This window comes from Benincasa hispida, chromosome 5 (assembly GCF_027475165.1).
Source record: "Benincasa hispida cultivar pf3 chromosome 5, pf3_genome.v1.1, whole genome shotgun sequence".
Taxonomy (NCBI): domain Eukaryota; kingdom Viridiplantae; phylum Streptophyta; class Magnoliopsida; order Cucurbitales; family Cucurbitaceae; genus Benincasa; species Benincasa hispida.
In genome coordinates this window covers 3519196-3535436 of record NC_143482.1, presented here as the reverse complement: position 1 = coordinate 3535436, position 16241 = coordinate 3519196, and the positions used below count along the sequence as shown (strand labels likewise).

Below are 16241 nucleotides of genomic sequence, written 5' to 3'. Positions count from 1 at the left end.
ACAACACTTGTTTGAATAAACTTCATATATGTTTACTGTTTACAAAACTACGAGTTTTAGGACATACAATCCAACAAGGTCATCCTCGCTGCATCCTCTATGGTGTGGTTACAAAAAGAGTTGGCATAGAAGAAAAAGAAGATGGTAGAAGAGTTGCATGAAATACGAGTGGAAGCTGAGCTTCTCATCACCACAAAAAAATTGAATGTGAAGATGCGTGATAAGGAGCTAGAAGAAGGATTGAGTTCGATGATGAATTCAACGTAGAAGAAGAAGAAAAGGAAATTGCACTGAAAGTTGCGATAACCGAAGTAGAGAGAGAGAGCTGCATGAGGGAAATATCAGTGTTGAGGAGAGAGCGAAAAAGAAGAGAACACATTACATACAACCTTAAGATAATCCAAGAAGAAAATAAGAGGGAGAGTATAGAAAAAAAAAAAAAAAAAAGAAAAGAAAGAAGAGAATAGAAAGAATGTAGAGGATAAGAAAACCATGAGAAGAAAATGAAGGAAAAGGGCAAAGAAAATGTGGTTGAAGAAGCACCACCGAAGGATGCAGGCAAGGGTCGGAAGAAGCAGTTTGAAAACCTCTTACTGGAGAAGGGGTTCTTCCCTAAGAGTTTCCTCTTGTTGCATTCATCATCGACACTATTGATGCATTGAAGTGGCCTCATTTTTATGAAGGCCCTCGCATGATTCAACCTACAATCATGCGCGACTTTTACGATGGATAACTCCACCTTGAAATAGACAGAGTAAAAATCAGGAAATGTCGGGTGTCTTTCAATGCCAAGGAGATCAACAGGCTTTTCAAGTTACCAAATGAACTCGAGAATATGGGCAACAAAATATTAGAATCATCAATGCAAGAACAAATTTTCAAAAAGGGTCAACATGGACAATCTCCTCCAAGGGCATCAAAACACTACCCTTAAATTGTCTAACTCCAGAGGCCAATTTATGGGTTTACTTTGTCAAGAGGAAGAAAACCCTACATGATGTATCAATTTCTAGAGGTCGGGTGATGGTAGTCTACTATATTATGAAAGGCATCCACATGGATATCAGACACATATTGGCTGCTCAAATCCGAGAGGTGTTTGGCAAGCCAAGGGGTCAATTGTTTTTCCCTTGGTTGATCACTGGGCTTTGTGTCAATGTTGGATTAGACATTGAAGATGAAATTTTTGTAGACGTGAATGGCATCATTGACGACAAAACCCTTCGTAAACTATTGAGAGACTCACCGCATCGACCAGAGAAACCAACCAAAAAGCAGTCCTCACAATCTCAAAATGCTAATTCATCACAACTTCCAAAGCCCAAAAGGAGAAAATTGGTGGAAAAAATTTTGAGAATAAGGAGACATCAAGCTCTGATAAGCTGATCGTTGAAGAAAAAGAGTTAGAGCTCAACCTCTCTAATTCATTGCTAGAATAAAAAAGAGAATTCCTTCCTCCTCTTTCCCCACCTATCAAACACCACGAGAAAACCTCTCCTACCAGAAAATGAACTCTCTCTTTCCACTACATGAAGAATTGAGAGAGAAGATGTCTCTACCCCTCCTCCTGAAATAAAAGAGAAGACTCTGGCTCTTAAGGAGTCAATACAGCAAGAACTCCACCACGCACTTGTATTGCGTTTAGATGTTAGGGGTGTATACGGGTTGGGTTGGGTTGGATTGAGGAGATTTTTTGGACCAATCTGAAATTTCGGGTTGGTCGAGTTGTCTATCCAAATGACCCAAATAAGGTATCCATCCCAACCAACAAAAATTTTAAATTTTGGATTGGGTTAGGTTGGGTTGTCGAATTGGAATGTGAGATGTCAAAAATGGAGATTTGATTTTTTTTTTTTTTTAAAGTCAGAGAACGGAAATCAACTGGAATGTACATAACCCAACCTTTGATATATATGGACTCAACTCACTATAAAGAATGGATATCAATGTCAAATGACTGAAGATCAAGGGATAGAGGGTGACGATGCAAACAAATGAGAGTCAAAATTGAGAGAGACAGACGACCAAAATGAACTCACAAAATAGAGTCGGAGACAAATTTTTTTTGTGTGAGGATTGAGGGACGATGGTGAGAGAGATGCATGAAACGAGGTTATGAGATTTGTAAAAAGGAAGACGACGGTGAGACTGAGAGAGGCGAGATCTATGGACGTGTGAAGAAGGAGACAATGGTGAGAACTGAGAGATATGAGATCTGAGGGACAAGTTGAACTTGAAAAAATTGAAGAGAGAAAGGGATTGAGGTGTGAAGTTGAGCGTGCAATGACAAGGGAGAATAACAAATGACAAAACCCTAAAATTTAAACTTATAAGTTATTATATATATTATATATATTATTAGTAATAATTCGGTTGGGTTGGGTCAACTCGAAATTTAAAAATGTAACCTGAGACCCAACCCAGCTCGAAAAAATATAAAAAATTTGACCCAATCCAACGAAATCCTTATAATTTAGGTTGGGTAATCCGGATTGGTCGGGTTGTTTGAACACCTCTATTGGATGCAGATTATTTTTCATACCCTTTAACGCAGACCTTATTGATGTTGACATAACTAACATTGAGAGATTTTGAAGGGAACACATTTTATAGCCTCTTACACAGTCAGTTAGTCAATTGGCCAGACAATTAGAAGAAATCCTAAGCCAAAAAAATGTATTACCCAATTGGCCAGACAATTAGAAGAAATCCTAAGCCAAAAAAATGTATTAAGGGAATACTGTCAACACCAAGCTCAGCTGCAAGATGCACAAGTACCTCTTCAACCTCTCACCTTGGTTAATGACCCAATAGGCCAAGGTACAATCACAAAATCCATCTGGGCCAAATATTGATGAGACAAGTACCCTCCACTGCCTGGCGATGAATATGATGGCATGGACGGGCTCTACAAATATTTAGATGATGGTGCATGTCGGTGCAACCTTCCTCTCGTTTTCCATAAGGTATCTCATCTCCTTTTTCTTTCTTTTTTTTTTTTTTTAAAAAAAAATTTGTTAACTGACTTTCTTTAACTTCTTTGTTTTCTTTTTTAGAAATTTTGATGTAGGTATTTTTTAAATCCTTCTTTAAGAAATTTAATTTCTTTATTTCAAGTATCTCTTCAAATCATCTAATCCAAAATAAATAAAATAATTTTGTTTAATTTAAAGTTTAGAATTAGAAGGCTAATCAAATCATCTAATAAAAAAGTTATTTTATTAAACAAGAAAAAAATATCACGATATATATTTTTAAATCTTGATTTAAATAAAAGTTTAAAATTAACAAGATAATCAAACCATAAAAAAAACTAAGAGATTATTATCACAAATTTTTTTTTTTAAAAAAATGTTTTGGTTTAATTAAAAGTTTAAAAGTAAGAGAGTAATCAAATCATCCAATATAAAAAGTTTTAAAAAAAAATTTATCACAAAATGAAAAAAAAAAATCTTGGTTTAAATAAAAGTTTGAAATTAAGAATATAATAAAATCATCAAAATTAAAATAAAAAAAAATTGCTAAGAGATAATTATCACAAAATTTATGAAAAAGTAGTATAAAATTAAGAGGATAATCAAATTATCCAAATCCAAAAATCAAATACGTCTTTTTAACCAAGTGACCACGAATTTTAAAAAATTAATAATAATATTTTTGTTCTTATTGAAGTTCAAAATTAGGAAGATAATCAAATCATCTCGATTAAAATAAAATAGATTTTTTTTAATGAGATGAATTATCATAATATTTTTAAAATAGTACAAAATATTTTAGTTTATATATTTTTTTATACATGTTTAATTTATATATTATTTTATAATACAATTTATATTCAATTAAAATAGCTATTGTTTTTCCTCGGCAATTTCTAAAATATTTATAAATGTTTTTTCATAACTTATTCGTAACTTATTTAAAAAATAATACTCTCTTTGTACTATTAAAATTTTATAACTAAGCTATCTTTTTAAACTTTATTCAACAACTCCAACACATGTAGTAACAAACTAGTATGTTTAAAAGGTCATTATCAATTAAAAAATTTTAAAAATATTTTTAGATAATTTATTATTCTTTTTCAGTTTTTTACATTTACAAAAGATGCTAAATTAGCACTTACCAATAATCGATATGGTATAGGTTAGAACAATTAAGAATTTTTTAATTAAAAAAAATCTTATAAGTGAATTAATTTAGATCATTCATCACAAAATTTATTTTAAAACTATGAATGCATGATTTTCACTTATGTATAAGTTCTTTTTAGTAGATATAAAAATTAATGTAAATCAAAGAAAAATACAAAAATCAAATCAAGAACAATACTTTCTATTTAATTTGCGTGATGTTTCATTTACTCGTCTTCCACTATTTTTAATTCTCTACTTATTTTGAAAGAATTTTGGAGAAGACTAATTCTAAGCTGATTCTAAATGAAATCCAATGCAAATAGCTCAATAGAATAAAAAGAAATGTTTTTTTAATTTTAAAATACATTTTTATTTAAAATCTTTTGATAAAAACTAGTTAAAATATACTTTAAAAGTTATTTTTGAACGATTATCAAATATTTTAAGTTTTTTTTTTTTTAAAATGACTTATTTTCTAAATTAAATACTTGAAAAATAAATCAAACACACTCTAAATTGATTTAGTTATGGAAGGTTAGAATATAGGAGGATTTAAAAAGAAATGATTTTTTTTCTTTCTCGAACTTGAAAGGAAAAGGAAAACGTTTTTTTTTTCTTTTTATTAAGTTTGGTAATATAAATTTAGTTTAATTGAATTAGGTTGATGTTAGGCCAAATTTTCTTTCATTTCCAGCCACTATAAAATCATTCCCATTCCCATTATTTTCTAAAATATTGACTAAAAGTCTGCCTAACTATTCGTAAGTTTTAATAAACAAAATGTAATTGATGTAAAATTTAGCTTTTGAGTCAACAAAAAAAATTAAATGTACGATAAAGTTGTAAAATTAGTTGAATATGATTGGCAAAATATGACCCGTTTATTTTCTAAGAATAGTTGCGAATAAAGACATTAGACTTAAACTATTAATAGATAACGTAATGTAGAAAAATACAAATATGACCAAATTTAAATAGTTTATTAATGATATACCATATTATTAATAGTAGTCAACGATAGAACATATTATTTTTTAGTTTTTAAAAAATAAAATAATTATTTTGGTTTAATTTAAAGTTTAAAAGTAAGGGAGTATTAAAATCATCCAATACAAAAAGTTAAAAAAAATTATCACAAAATGAAAAATTCTTGATTTAAATCAAATTTTAATTAAGAATATAATCAAATCATCAAAATTAAAATTAAAATAATTGGCTAAGAGATAATTATCACAAAATTTATGAAAAAGTAGTACAAAATTAAGAGGCTGATCAAATGAGTCAAATCTAAATATCAAATACATTTTTTTTTACCAAGTAATCACGAATTTTAAAAAATTAATAATAATATTTTTGTTAAGTTCAAAATTAACAAGATAATCAAATCATCCCAATTCAAATAAAATAGATTTTTTTAGTGAGAGGATACTTATTACAATATTTTTAAAATAGTACAAAATATTTTAGTTTATATATTTTTTTATACATGTTTAATTTATATATTATTTTATAATACATTTTATATTCAATTAGAATAGCTATTGTTTTTCCTCACCAACTAAAATTTTTATAAATGTTTTTTTTTTATGACTTCCTTATAAAGTAAAACTCTCTTATTCTTGTATTATTAAAATTTTATAATTAAGTAATCTTTTTAAACTTTGCAACATAGTAGGTTTAAAAGGTCATATCAGTTAAAAAATTTTTAAAATATTTTGTATAATTTATTATTCTTTTTCAGTTTTTTACATTTACAAAAGATGCTAACTTAACACTTACCAATAACTGAAATGTTATAGGTTAGAATATTTAAGGATTTTTTTAATTAAAAAAATGAGAAGTATTTTCTTGAACTTAAAAGGAAAAGGAAAAAAGTTTTTTTTTCTTTGTTAAATGAAATCCGATCCTTGTATTGATAATACAAATTTATGTTTGTTGAACAATACTTATGTTGATAAATTTTTCTTTTATCTTTGCGGTTCTTCATTTCCAACAACTATAGAATAACTCCGTTTCCCATTAATTTTTACAATATTGATTACAAGTTTGTCTAAATATATTGTTGGGAATGACTTATAAAAAAAATCCCATATTGAAAATTTTAGAGTGTGTTTGGTATAAAAGCAGTACTTCCTGATACTGTATTTGGTGTGTTAGGTATAGCTTTTCAAATTTTAATTTTGATAAATAAGTCAATATTGGAAAAAAAAAATTGTAATGTTTGACAACCACTCAAAATAGTTTTTGAAACAGGTTCAAAGTTTATTTTAAGCAGTTTTTATCCAAAAAAATTTAAATAAAAATGACGTTTTTTAAAAAAAAATATTTTTTCTCTAGTCAATCCAAATAGACCCTTAAAATGTTCAACATTACTTTTTGACCAAAACATTACGTATTTAATATTTTGGCCAAACGTTTTTTACAATTACAATTGTTTTTTTATCGTTATGTGAAACATTTTTCGAATTTCCCTATAAATTGAGGACATAGGTTTCAATTTGAGAACACATAGATTTCATCCTTTCACTATTTCTCCATCTCTCAAATTCTCTGGGCAAAGTTTTATCTTGATTCCAACTCTTTTTCAACGAGTGCTCGTCTATTAAGTGTGTTGTGTTAATCTTGGAGAACAATCTGTAAGAAAACTAACACTGAGATCGTACCATTATTACTTTCAAGGCAGTGATCATTTCACGATATAAGAATCAATTTGTTCAACACTCCATTTTTACAAATATTTATTAAAAATTTTAATAAACAAATGTACTTGATGAAAATTTAGCTTTGAGTCAACAAAAAATTATATGTACTGTAATTTGCATATGAAAGGGGGATTTTTTTTTTTTTTTTTTTTTGGAATAGGTAATATTATTATATAACAACAAAAAGGATTCCACAGCCCGACATCAAGGCACCACAACAAAAAAAGCAAGACAGAGCTAAAAAAGAATAAGCTAGAAAAATGAACCATAGAACCAGAAGACCGAAACACAAACCAGAGCAACAAGAAAAGCATAGAAACCAACCAAAGGAATTTAAAGACAAACAGAACCACATGAGCCGGGGACTACACACAAACCAAAAGAAACCAAGTTCAAAAAAAAGACATCCAAAGCAAAACAAACTAGAGAAGACCAAGAAGATCAACCTGCCAAGAAACAACACGAGTACGAACCATAGAGACAATAAGATGGAACAAAGTAGACGCAATCCTCAGACGACTCCCATGCAACCTATGATTCTTTTCCTGTCAAATATAATAAATAGAAGCATACTAGAAGACTTAAATTAACTTACTCCGAACTTCCTTACCAGACCCCACACGACACACCCAACTCAACTTCACATCACATCCAATAACTCGATGAAACGAACCCAATAAAACACCATACCAGAGCACACCTCACCCCCAAACCCACGATAAAAAAACAAACGACTAGAAATGATTAGATGAAAAAGCGATTTTGATCCGTGGAATTTTCTAATGACATAAAGACGTTGTCTTTAGCAATAATTAATTATTTTGTCATGGAGTAATGATTCGAACGTTTAATTTCTTTATTTACAAGATTACACTACCTAATTTAGTGGGGTTAAGTTAATGTCACACTATGTTAAATAAATTATTATATTAGGCAAGCAATAAACTTATTTTAGTATTCTTATTCAGTGGGGTTTAAGTTAATGTTACATTTTGTTAAGTAAATTATAATATTAGGCATGTAATAAATTTATTTTAGTATTTATTTAACTACGTCCGTTTAGTAATTATTTCATTTTTTATTTTTGAAAATTAAGCCTATTTTCTCTTTATTTTCTATGATGATTTGCATTTGATTTGCATTTTTTTAAGTACAATAGTTGAATTCTTAGTCAAATTCAAAAAACAAACACAAATTTTCAAAAACAACTTTTCTTAGTTTTCAAATTTTGTTTTGGTTTTTTAAATCATTGGAAAAATGTAGATAACAAATGAAGAAATTTGGAGAGAAAAGTAGTATCTATAGACTTTTTTAAAGATAAAAACTAAAAACCAAATAGTTAGCAAACGGGGTTACAAAATTTTAAAAATTGTGCATGAACATGGCAATAAACTAGCTAGGTAGTCTTTTGAAATGTTGAATAATACTCAAATAACTTCCCGGACAAGGATCGATTTACACTTCTATATTTTGCGGTTGTATCAATTAAAACCCTAAACTAATAATTATATCAATTTGTTCTATAAAATCTTATAAGTGAATTAATTTAGATATCCATCATAAATTTATTTTAAAACTATGTATGCATGACTTTCATACATGTATAAATTTTTTTTAGTAGATATAAAAATTAATGTAGATCGAAGAAAAATACAAAAAATCAAATAAAAAACAACACTTTATTAAATTTGTATGATGTTTCATTTGCTTGTCTTCTGCTATTTTTAATTCTCTACTTATTTAGAAAGAATAGGTGATATTTATCTTACTACTTTACCTAATTAGATTTTTGGAGAAGACTAATTCCATTTAAGTTTTTAAAGCTGATTCTAAATGAAATCGAATACAAATAGCTACATCGAATAGAAAAGAAATGTTTTTTTAAAAAATACATTTTTATTTAAAATCTTTGATAAAAAAAAAATAGTTAAAATATATTGCCGAACATTTTAAGTTTTTTTCAAAATGACTTATTTTCTAAATTAAACATTTGAAAATATAAATCAAATATACACTAAGTTGATTCAATTATGGAAGGTTGTATCCGTTACAATTTTTGAAGAATATTTTTTGGATAATTTAATATTCTTTGTCAAATTTTTATATTTTAAAAATAAATACTTTATCAAATAATTGATATGTTATAGGTTAGAATATCGAAGGATTTAATAAAAAAAAATGATTTTTTTCTTTCTCGAACTTGAAAGGAAAAGGAAAACGTTTTTTTTTTTCTTTTCTTTTTATTAAGTTTGGTAATATAAATTTAGTTTAATTGAATTAGGTTGATGTTAGGCCAAATTTTCTTTCATTTCTCTATTTAGGTCGCAATTCTTTCATTTCCAGCCACTATAAAATAATTCCCATTCCCATTATTTTCTAAAATATTGATTAAAAGTCTGCCTAAATATTCGTAAGAAGTTTTAATAAACAAAATGTAATTGATGTAAAATTTAGGTTTGAGTAAAAATAAAATAAAATAAAATTAAATTAAATTAAATTAAATGTACGATAAAATTATAAAATTAGTTGAATATGAAAGGCAAAATATGACCTATTTATTTTCTATGAACAATTGCAAATATAGACATCAGACCCAAAGTATTAATAGATATAATCTAATGTAAAAAAATGACAAATATGACCAAATTTAAATAGTTTGTCAATAATAGACTATATTATTAGTAGGAGTTTATAAGTGTTAGACCATATCATTGGTAAGAATCTATCAATGATAGAAGTCTATCACAGATAGATTTGACTATATTTGTAATTTTTTTAAAATGATATTATACACTTGATTATTATTCCTAAAATGTTATCGATGATAATTACACTATTTTCTAATGACTTATGAACATTATCTTTATTAATAATTATTGACTCATGGAGTAATGATTACTATGTTTATCTTTCAATAATAATAATAATAATAATAATAATAATAATAATAATGATTACAACGTTTACTTATTTATTTTGATAAGATTGCAATACTTTAATGAGTGGAAAAAATTCCTATATTACGTTTGTATATAAAATTATTTATACTACCTCCATGTCAACACGTTTATTAGTTATATTAGTAGTATTCACTGACATTAATTAGAGGTCCAAAAATATTTATAAACATAAATTTATATTGTGAATATAAAAAGTATGATATTATGAAATACTATAATGAATTGAGTTATGCTTAAATTAATGTTACATTATATTGAATAAACTAATTTATTAAGAATGTAATAAAATTTATTTTAGTATTTATTTAACTACAAAATAAAAAGATATGCATACGCGTGATAGTAAACGAGCTAGGTAGTCTTTTGAAATGCTAAATAATACTCAAATAACTATCAGAAAATGAATCAATTTATACATCTATATTTCGGAGTTGTATCAATTAAAACGTCAAATTAATAATTATATCAATTTATACCATAAAATTTTATAAATGAATTAATTTAAAGTATCCATCATAACTTTATTTGAAAACTACGAATGTATAACTTTCGCACATGTATAAGTTCTCATAAGAAAATATAAAGATTAATGTAAATTAGAGAAAAATACGAAAATCAAATCAAGAACAACACTTCTATACTATATTTGAGCAATCTTAAGTTGTTTATCTTCCTCTATTTTTCTCTACTTATTTAGAATGAATTAAGTGATACTTTTTTCTTACTAATTTTCTTGGTTAGACTTAGATGTTTGGAGAAGAGTAATTTCATTTAAATGAATTTGAGCTGGTTTTAAATGAAATCAAGTAAAAATAGCTCTAAGTCACGAACAAATTAAATAGTCTAAATTGGTCACTTATGAAAATTTAGGATTTCAATTGATACAATAATTAGCTTGAAGTTTTAATTGACACAACCCTAAAGTAGTACAATATAAATCGATTTTTTCTCCTCTTATCTAAAACTTATCACTTTCTAATATTTAAGTTAGGTTTGCAAATGCAAATATGAGCAAAATTCAATTGATATAGAACATTTACTTTGATTGAAAGGTTAGATCCTGTTTGGTAGAGGATCTGAAAACAAGAGATTTAATAAAAACAAAGTTGTATTTCATATTTTTAAATATGTATTTGGTAGCAGATTCAGAAACTAGATTCGAATTTAAATAATTGTGTTAAAATGTGATTGATATTATATTTATAAATCATAAAATTTATTGTAATCACCCATTAAATATTAGTTGACAATATATATTATTAATTTATCACAAACATCTTTTATGTTAATTTTTTTGTATAATTATTATTTTGTATTATTATATAATTTATAGTATATTACATAATACATATTTTACTTTTCAAAAAATGAATTGAGTTTATAACATGACATATTGTAGTTCTAAGTATATTTGTCTTTATTTAATATAATTATGCACTTTAAAATTCAAAATTCAAAAGTGAAATTATTTCAAATGGTAAAACAGTTGAAAATATTTACATGATATAGCAAAATTTTAAAACTATCAATTATAGATTCTGTATCAGCGTCTATTATTGATAGTTCTAAAATTTTGCTATATTTTAGAAATATTTTGGTTCATTTTTCTATATTTAAAAACAACCCAATTCAAAATCTAGATACAATGAAAACATAAAATTATTGTTTTCAGAATTTGTATTATTTGAATTACATAATCAAAAAACAGTTTTTAGAAACAGAATCCAAATTATTTTGTCAAACACATATTTACTGAACCTAGTAAATCTGAAAACATAAAACATAATTTGAATTCTCTACCGAGGTTGTTCCAACCTCTCATTCCACACATTTGTTGAAATGAAGTTGGTCCTACAACTTGCAATATTAGCTATGACTTACCCATAAATGTCTCATTTATGTATTTGTTATTTTTCTCTTAAAATAATAAAAATAAAATAAAAATAATAAAAGAAATTTGTTGTGTGGACAGTGGAGTGCATTATTGCACATCCATATCTAGCACATAAGACAATCATAAAATGTATAGTAGTTGAGTTTAAAATAACTTGTGAAAAAGATATTTTTTTAAACAGTTATTTTTTTTTCTTACAAATACATTTGAAGATTTAGCTGTTTTTATTATATTTAGTATACTTTCTTAAATATTTTTTTTGATGATTAAACGTGTTTTTTAAAATGTTTTGAATATCTAAAAATACTTAAAAAAATTTGGGTCAATTTAAAAGTCATTTTTAGAGCATCATAAAAAATATTTTGGATCATTTTTATCATTCAAGAAGCTATACTCGTACACAGTTCAAATTAATAAGTTTTCTCTAAATACTTGTAGAGAAAGAGAAATATATTTTATCTGAACCACAATTTTTTAGGGTTTTTATTCGAAATACTTCAAAATTTTATACTTTGTATCAGATACTTTTGAAAGTTTAAAAAAATATCTTAAAACTTTCAAAATGAGTTAAAAAAATATCATTACCATTAGTGTTAGATGGAACCGTTAATATTTTGTATCGTCTTACTTATCCATTTTCCTCTATTTTCTCCCATCTCTTTTTCATACCCTTCTACTCCCTTCTTTGTTAATTGTTTCACATTGTTTTAATTTCAATAAATAAATAAAACTACACAATATATTTAAGGTATATGGACTATAACAAGAATAAAAGAGAAAAATGGAAGCACCAATGGACTATAACAAGAATAAATGTTTCAACAAAGTTGTACATTAATAATTGAATGTGCGTTAATAGCCAAATACATTATTTTTATTTGATTATTAATCGTTTTGGTACTTTTAAAGGGAGATTTCGATTTTGGAATTTTGTGAGGTTTCTGCGATTTTATGTTTTAACTTAAAATTTTAGTTGGTAAGAAAATTGGTGTAAGAATTTAAAGAATAGGAGAAATGTGAGAGAATTTATATGAAGAAAAGAAATAGGATATCTATATAATTTGTTTTGAAGTTTGTTCTTTTCAAACTCAAGAAAACTTCAAACAAATTTATCACCATAGGAGTATTTTTAACTTTTTTCTTTGGACTTTTTTTTTTTGTTCAAGCGTTATTTTGAAACTTTTGAAAGTTCATGGGTGTTTTTAAAACAAAAATTTTCATCCAAAACTAAAGGCGAAGGTATTTAAAGGAAAGTACTTCACACAAAATACAAACACTACAAGAATTTTGGGTTTTAACCGATATTAAAGGGCTTTAATATCGGTTGACAATCGACTTTAAAGATAGTGTTACTAAAGCTACGAACAACCCACGAACTGAAGGCAAAAGACCAGCTGAGAGAGGAGAGGGTTATGTTTGGTAAAGTAAAGTGAAAGGAGCTGAGAGAAGAGGGAAATGGATTTTTAATAAAGTTAAAAAAATGAGAGACCTTTCATTGTCGGTTTAAAACAAACATTAAAGATTCGTTTTTTTTAAAACCGACATTATACATCGGAGACCACTACTTCCAACCGACATTGAAACACAAAATTGTTGTAGTGAAAGTTGAAAAACATTTTTTTTTTTTTTTTAAATAACATTTTTAATGAGTTATATGCTATAAATTTACAAAATATTTTAGTTTTGATATATAATCGATATGGTTATCCCATTACATGTTTAACTTAAAAAACAAGCCGAAATTATTTAAAAAATTTCTTATAATAATCGTAGGGCAACTACGAAATGAATTAAAAATGAAGATTGCAATAGCGACAACTTTCACTTGTCACACTTTATTATTAGTTTTACTGCATGAGAAAAATATAGATAGAGATGAGCCTCGCGTTGGTTCCGACAAACATCATCCCTAACACGTTATACCTTATAAAACGTGATAGAACACACGTAGTACAAAGTTAGTTTTCATAAGTTCGCTCCTACGAAATTATTCTAAATCGGTAGTGAAGGGATGGCTCGGAGTGGATGGGCCATCTCCACGGTGATGCCAAATTTATCGTCCATGTTCACTTCAACTCCATCTTCAACCTTCCAATCGAAGAAACTAATTAAAGAACCCAACATCAAATACAACATTCTCATCGCCAATGGCAGTCCCGGGCAAATCCTCCTCCCTCCGCCGAACGGAATAAGCTCAAAGCTCCGCCCTCTTACGTCTATTTCCGATCCCAAAAGCCTCTCCGGTTCGAACGATTCCGGATTCTCCCACCTCCTCGGATCTCTTCCGATCGCCCATGCATTTATCATAATTTGAGCGTCTTTAGGGATTGTGAAGCCTCCAATTTCCACTTCTTGTTGCGCCTTACGTGGTAGCAACAACGGAGCCGCTGGATGTAATCGGAAAGTTTCCTTCACCACCGCTTGCAGATATGGCAGCCTCGGAATGTCCGATTCCTCCATTGCTTTGTTCTTCCCTAAAACTTTCCTGATTTCCTTTTGAGCTTTCTTTAATTTCTCTGGATTCCTCAGTAGCTCCGCCATTGCCCATTGCACTGTCGATGCAGTTGTATCTGAGCCGGCTGAGAACAGAACCTAGGGTTTTTGTTTTTGCACAAATTAGAAAAGACAAGGCATCAGAATTCTTTTTCAATTTAGTTAGTGATCTGAGAATCGAGTGAGGATTCTTACGAGTAGTAAATGTTGCATTTGATTCTGATTGATTTCGGCTTGAATCTCTTCGTAATTGAGAAGATAATGCAACATATCGTTGTTTGGAACAGAATCAGGATTCAATTCTTGTTGTTTCATCCTCTGTTTAATCATTGAGTCTAAAAAATTCAAGACATTTCCCATATGAATCTCCATGCTCTTCCTCAATCCTTGAACATCAAGCTTCTTAAACACAGGAAAATAATCGCTCAAATTTGGTTTTCCAGCTGCTTCCATCATTCCCGACACATACTTCTTGAAATCTCTTGCTAATTCAGAATTCGGATCTGCTAAATCAACAGAGAAAACTGTGTTGGAGAGTAGATTCAACGTAGTCGCAAACACTAACCTCCCTACATCCACTGCCTCGCCTTTCAACGCGCTTTCCCGAACAATCTCCACAAGCTCCTCCACTTTCTTCCGACGAAGATTCTCGTTCGCATCCAGAATTTTTCCGGCGAACAACAAATTGTTGCAAATTTTGCGAAACTTCCTCCAGAGAGGAGAAACAGAAATCCATGCAAATCCGGTTTCATCATGGCCGTGAGCTTTCAGCGCATCTGGAATGGCTCTGTTACACAAAAACTGATCGTTGGTTTGTAGGACCTCTTTAGCCATGGCGGAAGAAGAAACCACGACGATTGTAACTCGTCCGAGTTTCAGACTCATAATTGGACCATGTACCTTAGCCATGGCGGCGAGCGACTTGTGAGGCTTGTTGCCGAGATCCAAGAGATTTCCGATGAGCGGCAGAGGCTTTGGTCCCGGAGGTAGTTTGGACATAGTTATCGGCTTCAATGTAAGCTTCCAAATGAAGAAGTAGAAGAAGGGAAGACAGAAAGTGAGAATGCAATTGCAGATACAAAACTCCATTATTGATTGTGTAATACTTTAATTTTTTACTTGTTGCTTCTCATTTTTATAGTTTTGAATATGACCAAATAGGAGAAAATCCACTCCCCATTCCCTTCATTGTCAGGGAATACATGTGACCAAACATGGAAATTGGTGTGATAATGAAACTACACAATTGTCCTTTACCTTTTTTGTCAAAGGAAAATAAATGAATGAAAGAAAGAAAATGGTATCTAGGGTGAGCACGATAGACCTAAAGTCCACTTGATCGATCCAAGGTTTAGTTGACACAGGTTTGGTAAATCTAAATTGACAATTTTTATAGGACAAAATATTAAGAATAAAACCGACCAATCGATAGGCGGGTTGTCCTCCTTAACGATCGTGATCAATTTGAACACTTTGATCCACTACCCTTAATTGTATTCACAAATAGGATAAGGATAAGGGGTGAAAAAAAAAAAAAAAAAAAAAAAAAAAAAAATCTCATGCATGAGGGTGTGGTGCTGTCAGAGTCCAAAATAGAGAAGGAAAGAGAGTTGAAAAGTAATCAGTCCCTCAACTTCTAATTTTTTTTTTCTGGAAAAAATTATATTGATAACGATTTAGATTCCATTTGATAACTATTTAGACTTTATTTGATAATTATTTAAGTCTTGTTTGATAACTATATAGGTCGTATTTGGTAATCATTTCGTTTTTGTTTTTTCTTTTTTGAAAACCTTAAACTCTAAAGTATAAATTATCTCAAATTTTTACATTGATTTGTATCTTTCTTAAGTATAAGAGTTCAATTCTTAGCCAAATTATAGAAACAAAAACAAACTTTTAGAAACTACTTTTATTTAGTTTTTAAAATTTGGATTAGTTTTTAAATGTGTTGGTAAAAAGAAGATAACAAAGCATGGAATTTAGAGATGGAAGGAGTATTTGTAGACTGAATTTAAAAAAAAAAAAAAAATGAAGGCTTTGGGCTATGAAACACATA

At 28.5% G+C, this 16241-nt stretch overlaps 1 protein-coding gene across 1 annotated transcript; it reads right to left on the bottom strand.

Annotated features, from left to right (window-relative positions):
* Positions 1 to 13498: 13498 nt before the first annotated feature.
* LOC120077610 (geraniol 8-hydroxylase-like) lies at positions 13499 to 15545 on the bottom strand. Its single transcript, XM_039031548.2, has 2 exons — positions 14378 to 15545; positions 13499 to 14281 (listed from the first exon to the last, which is right to left on the bottom strand). Exons 1-2 carry the CDS (start codon positions 15269 to 15271, stop codon positions 13682 to 13684), a joined length of 1494 nt encoding a protein of 497 aa, XP_038887476.1. The 5' UTR covers positions 15272 to 15545; the 3' UTR covers positions 13499 to 13681.
* Positions 15546 to 16241: the final 696 nt, after the last annotated feature.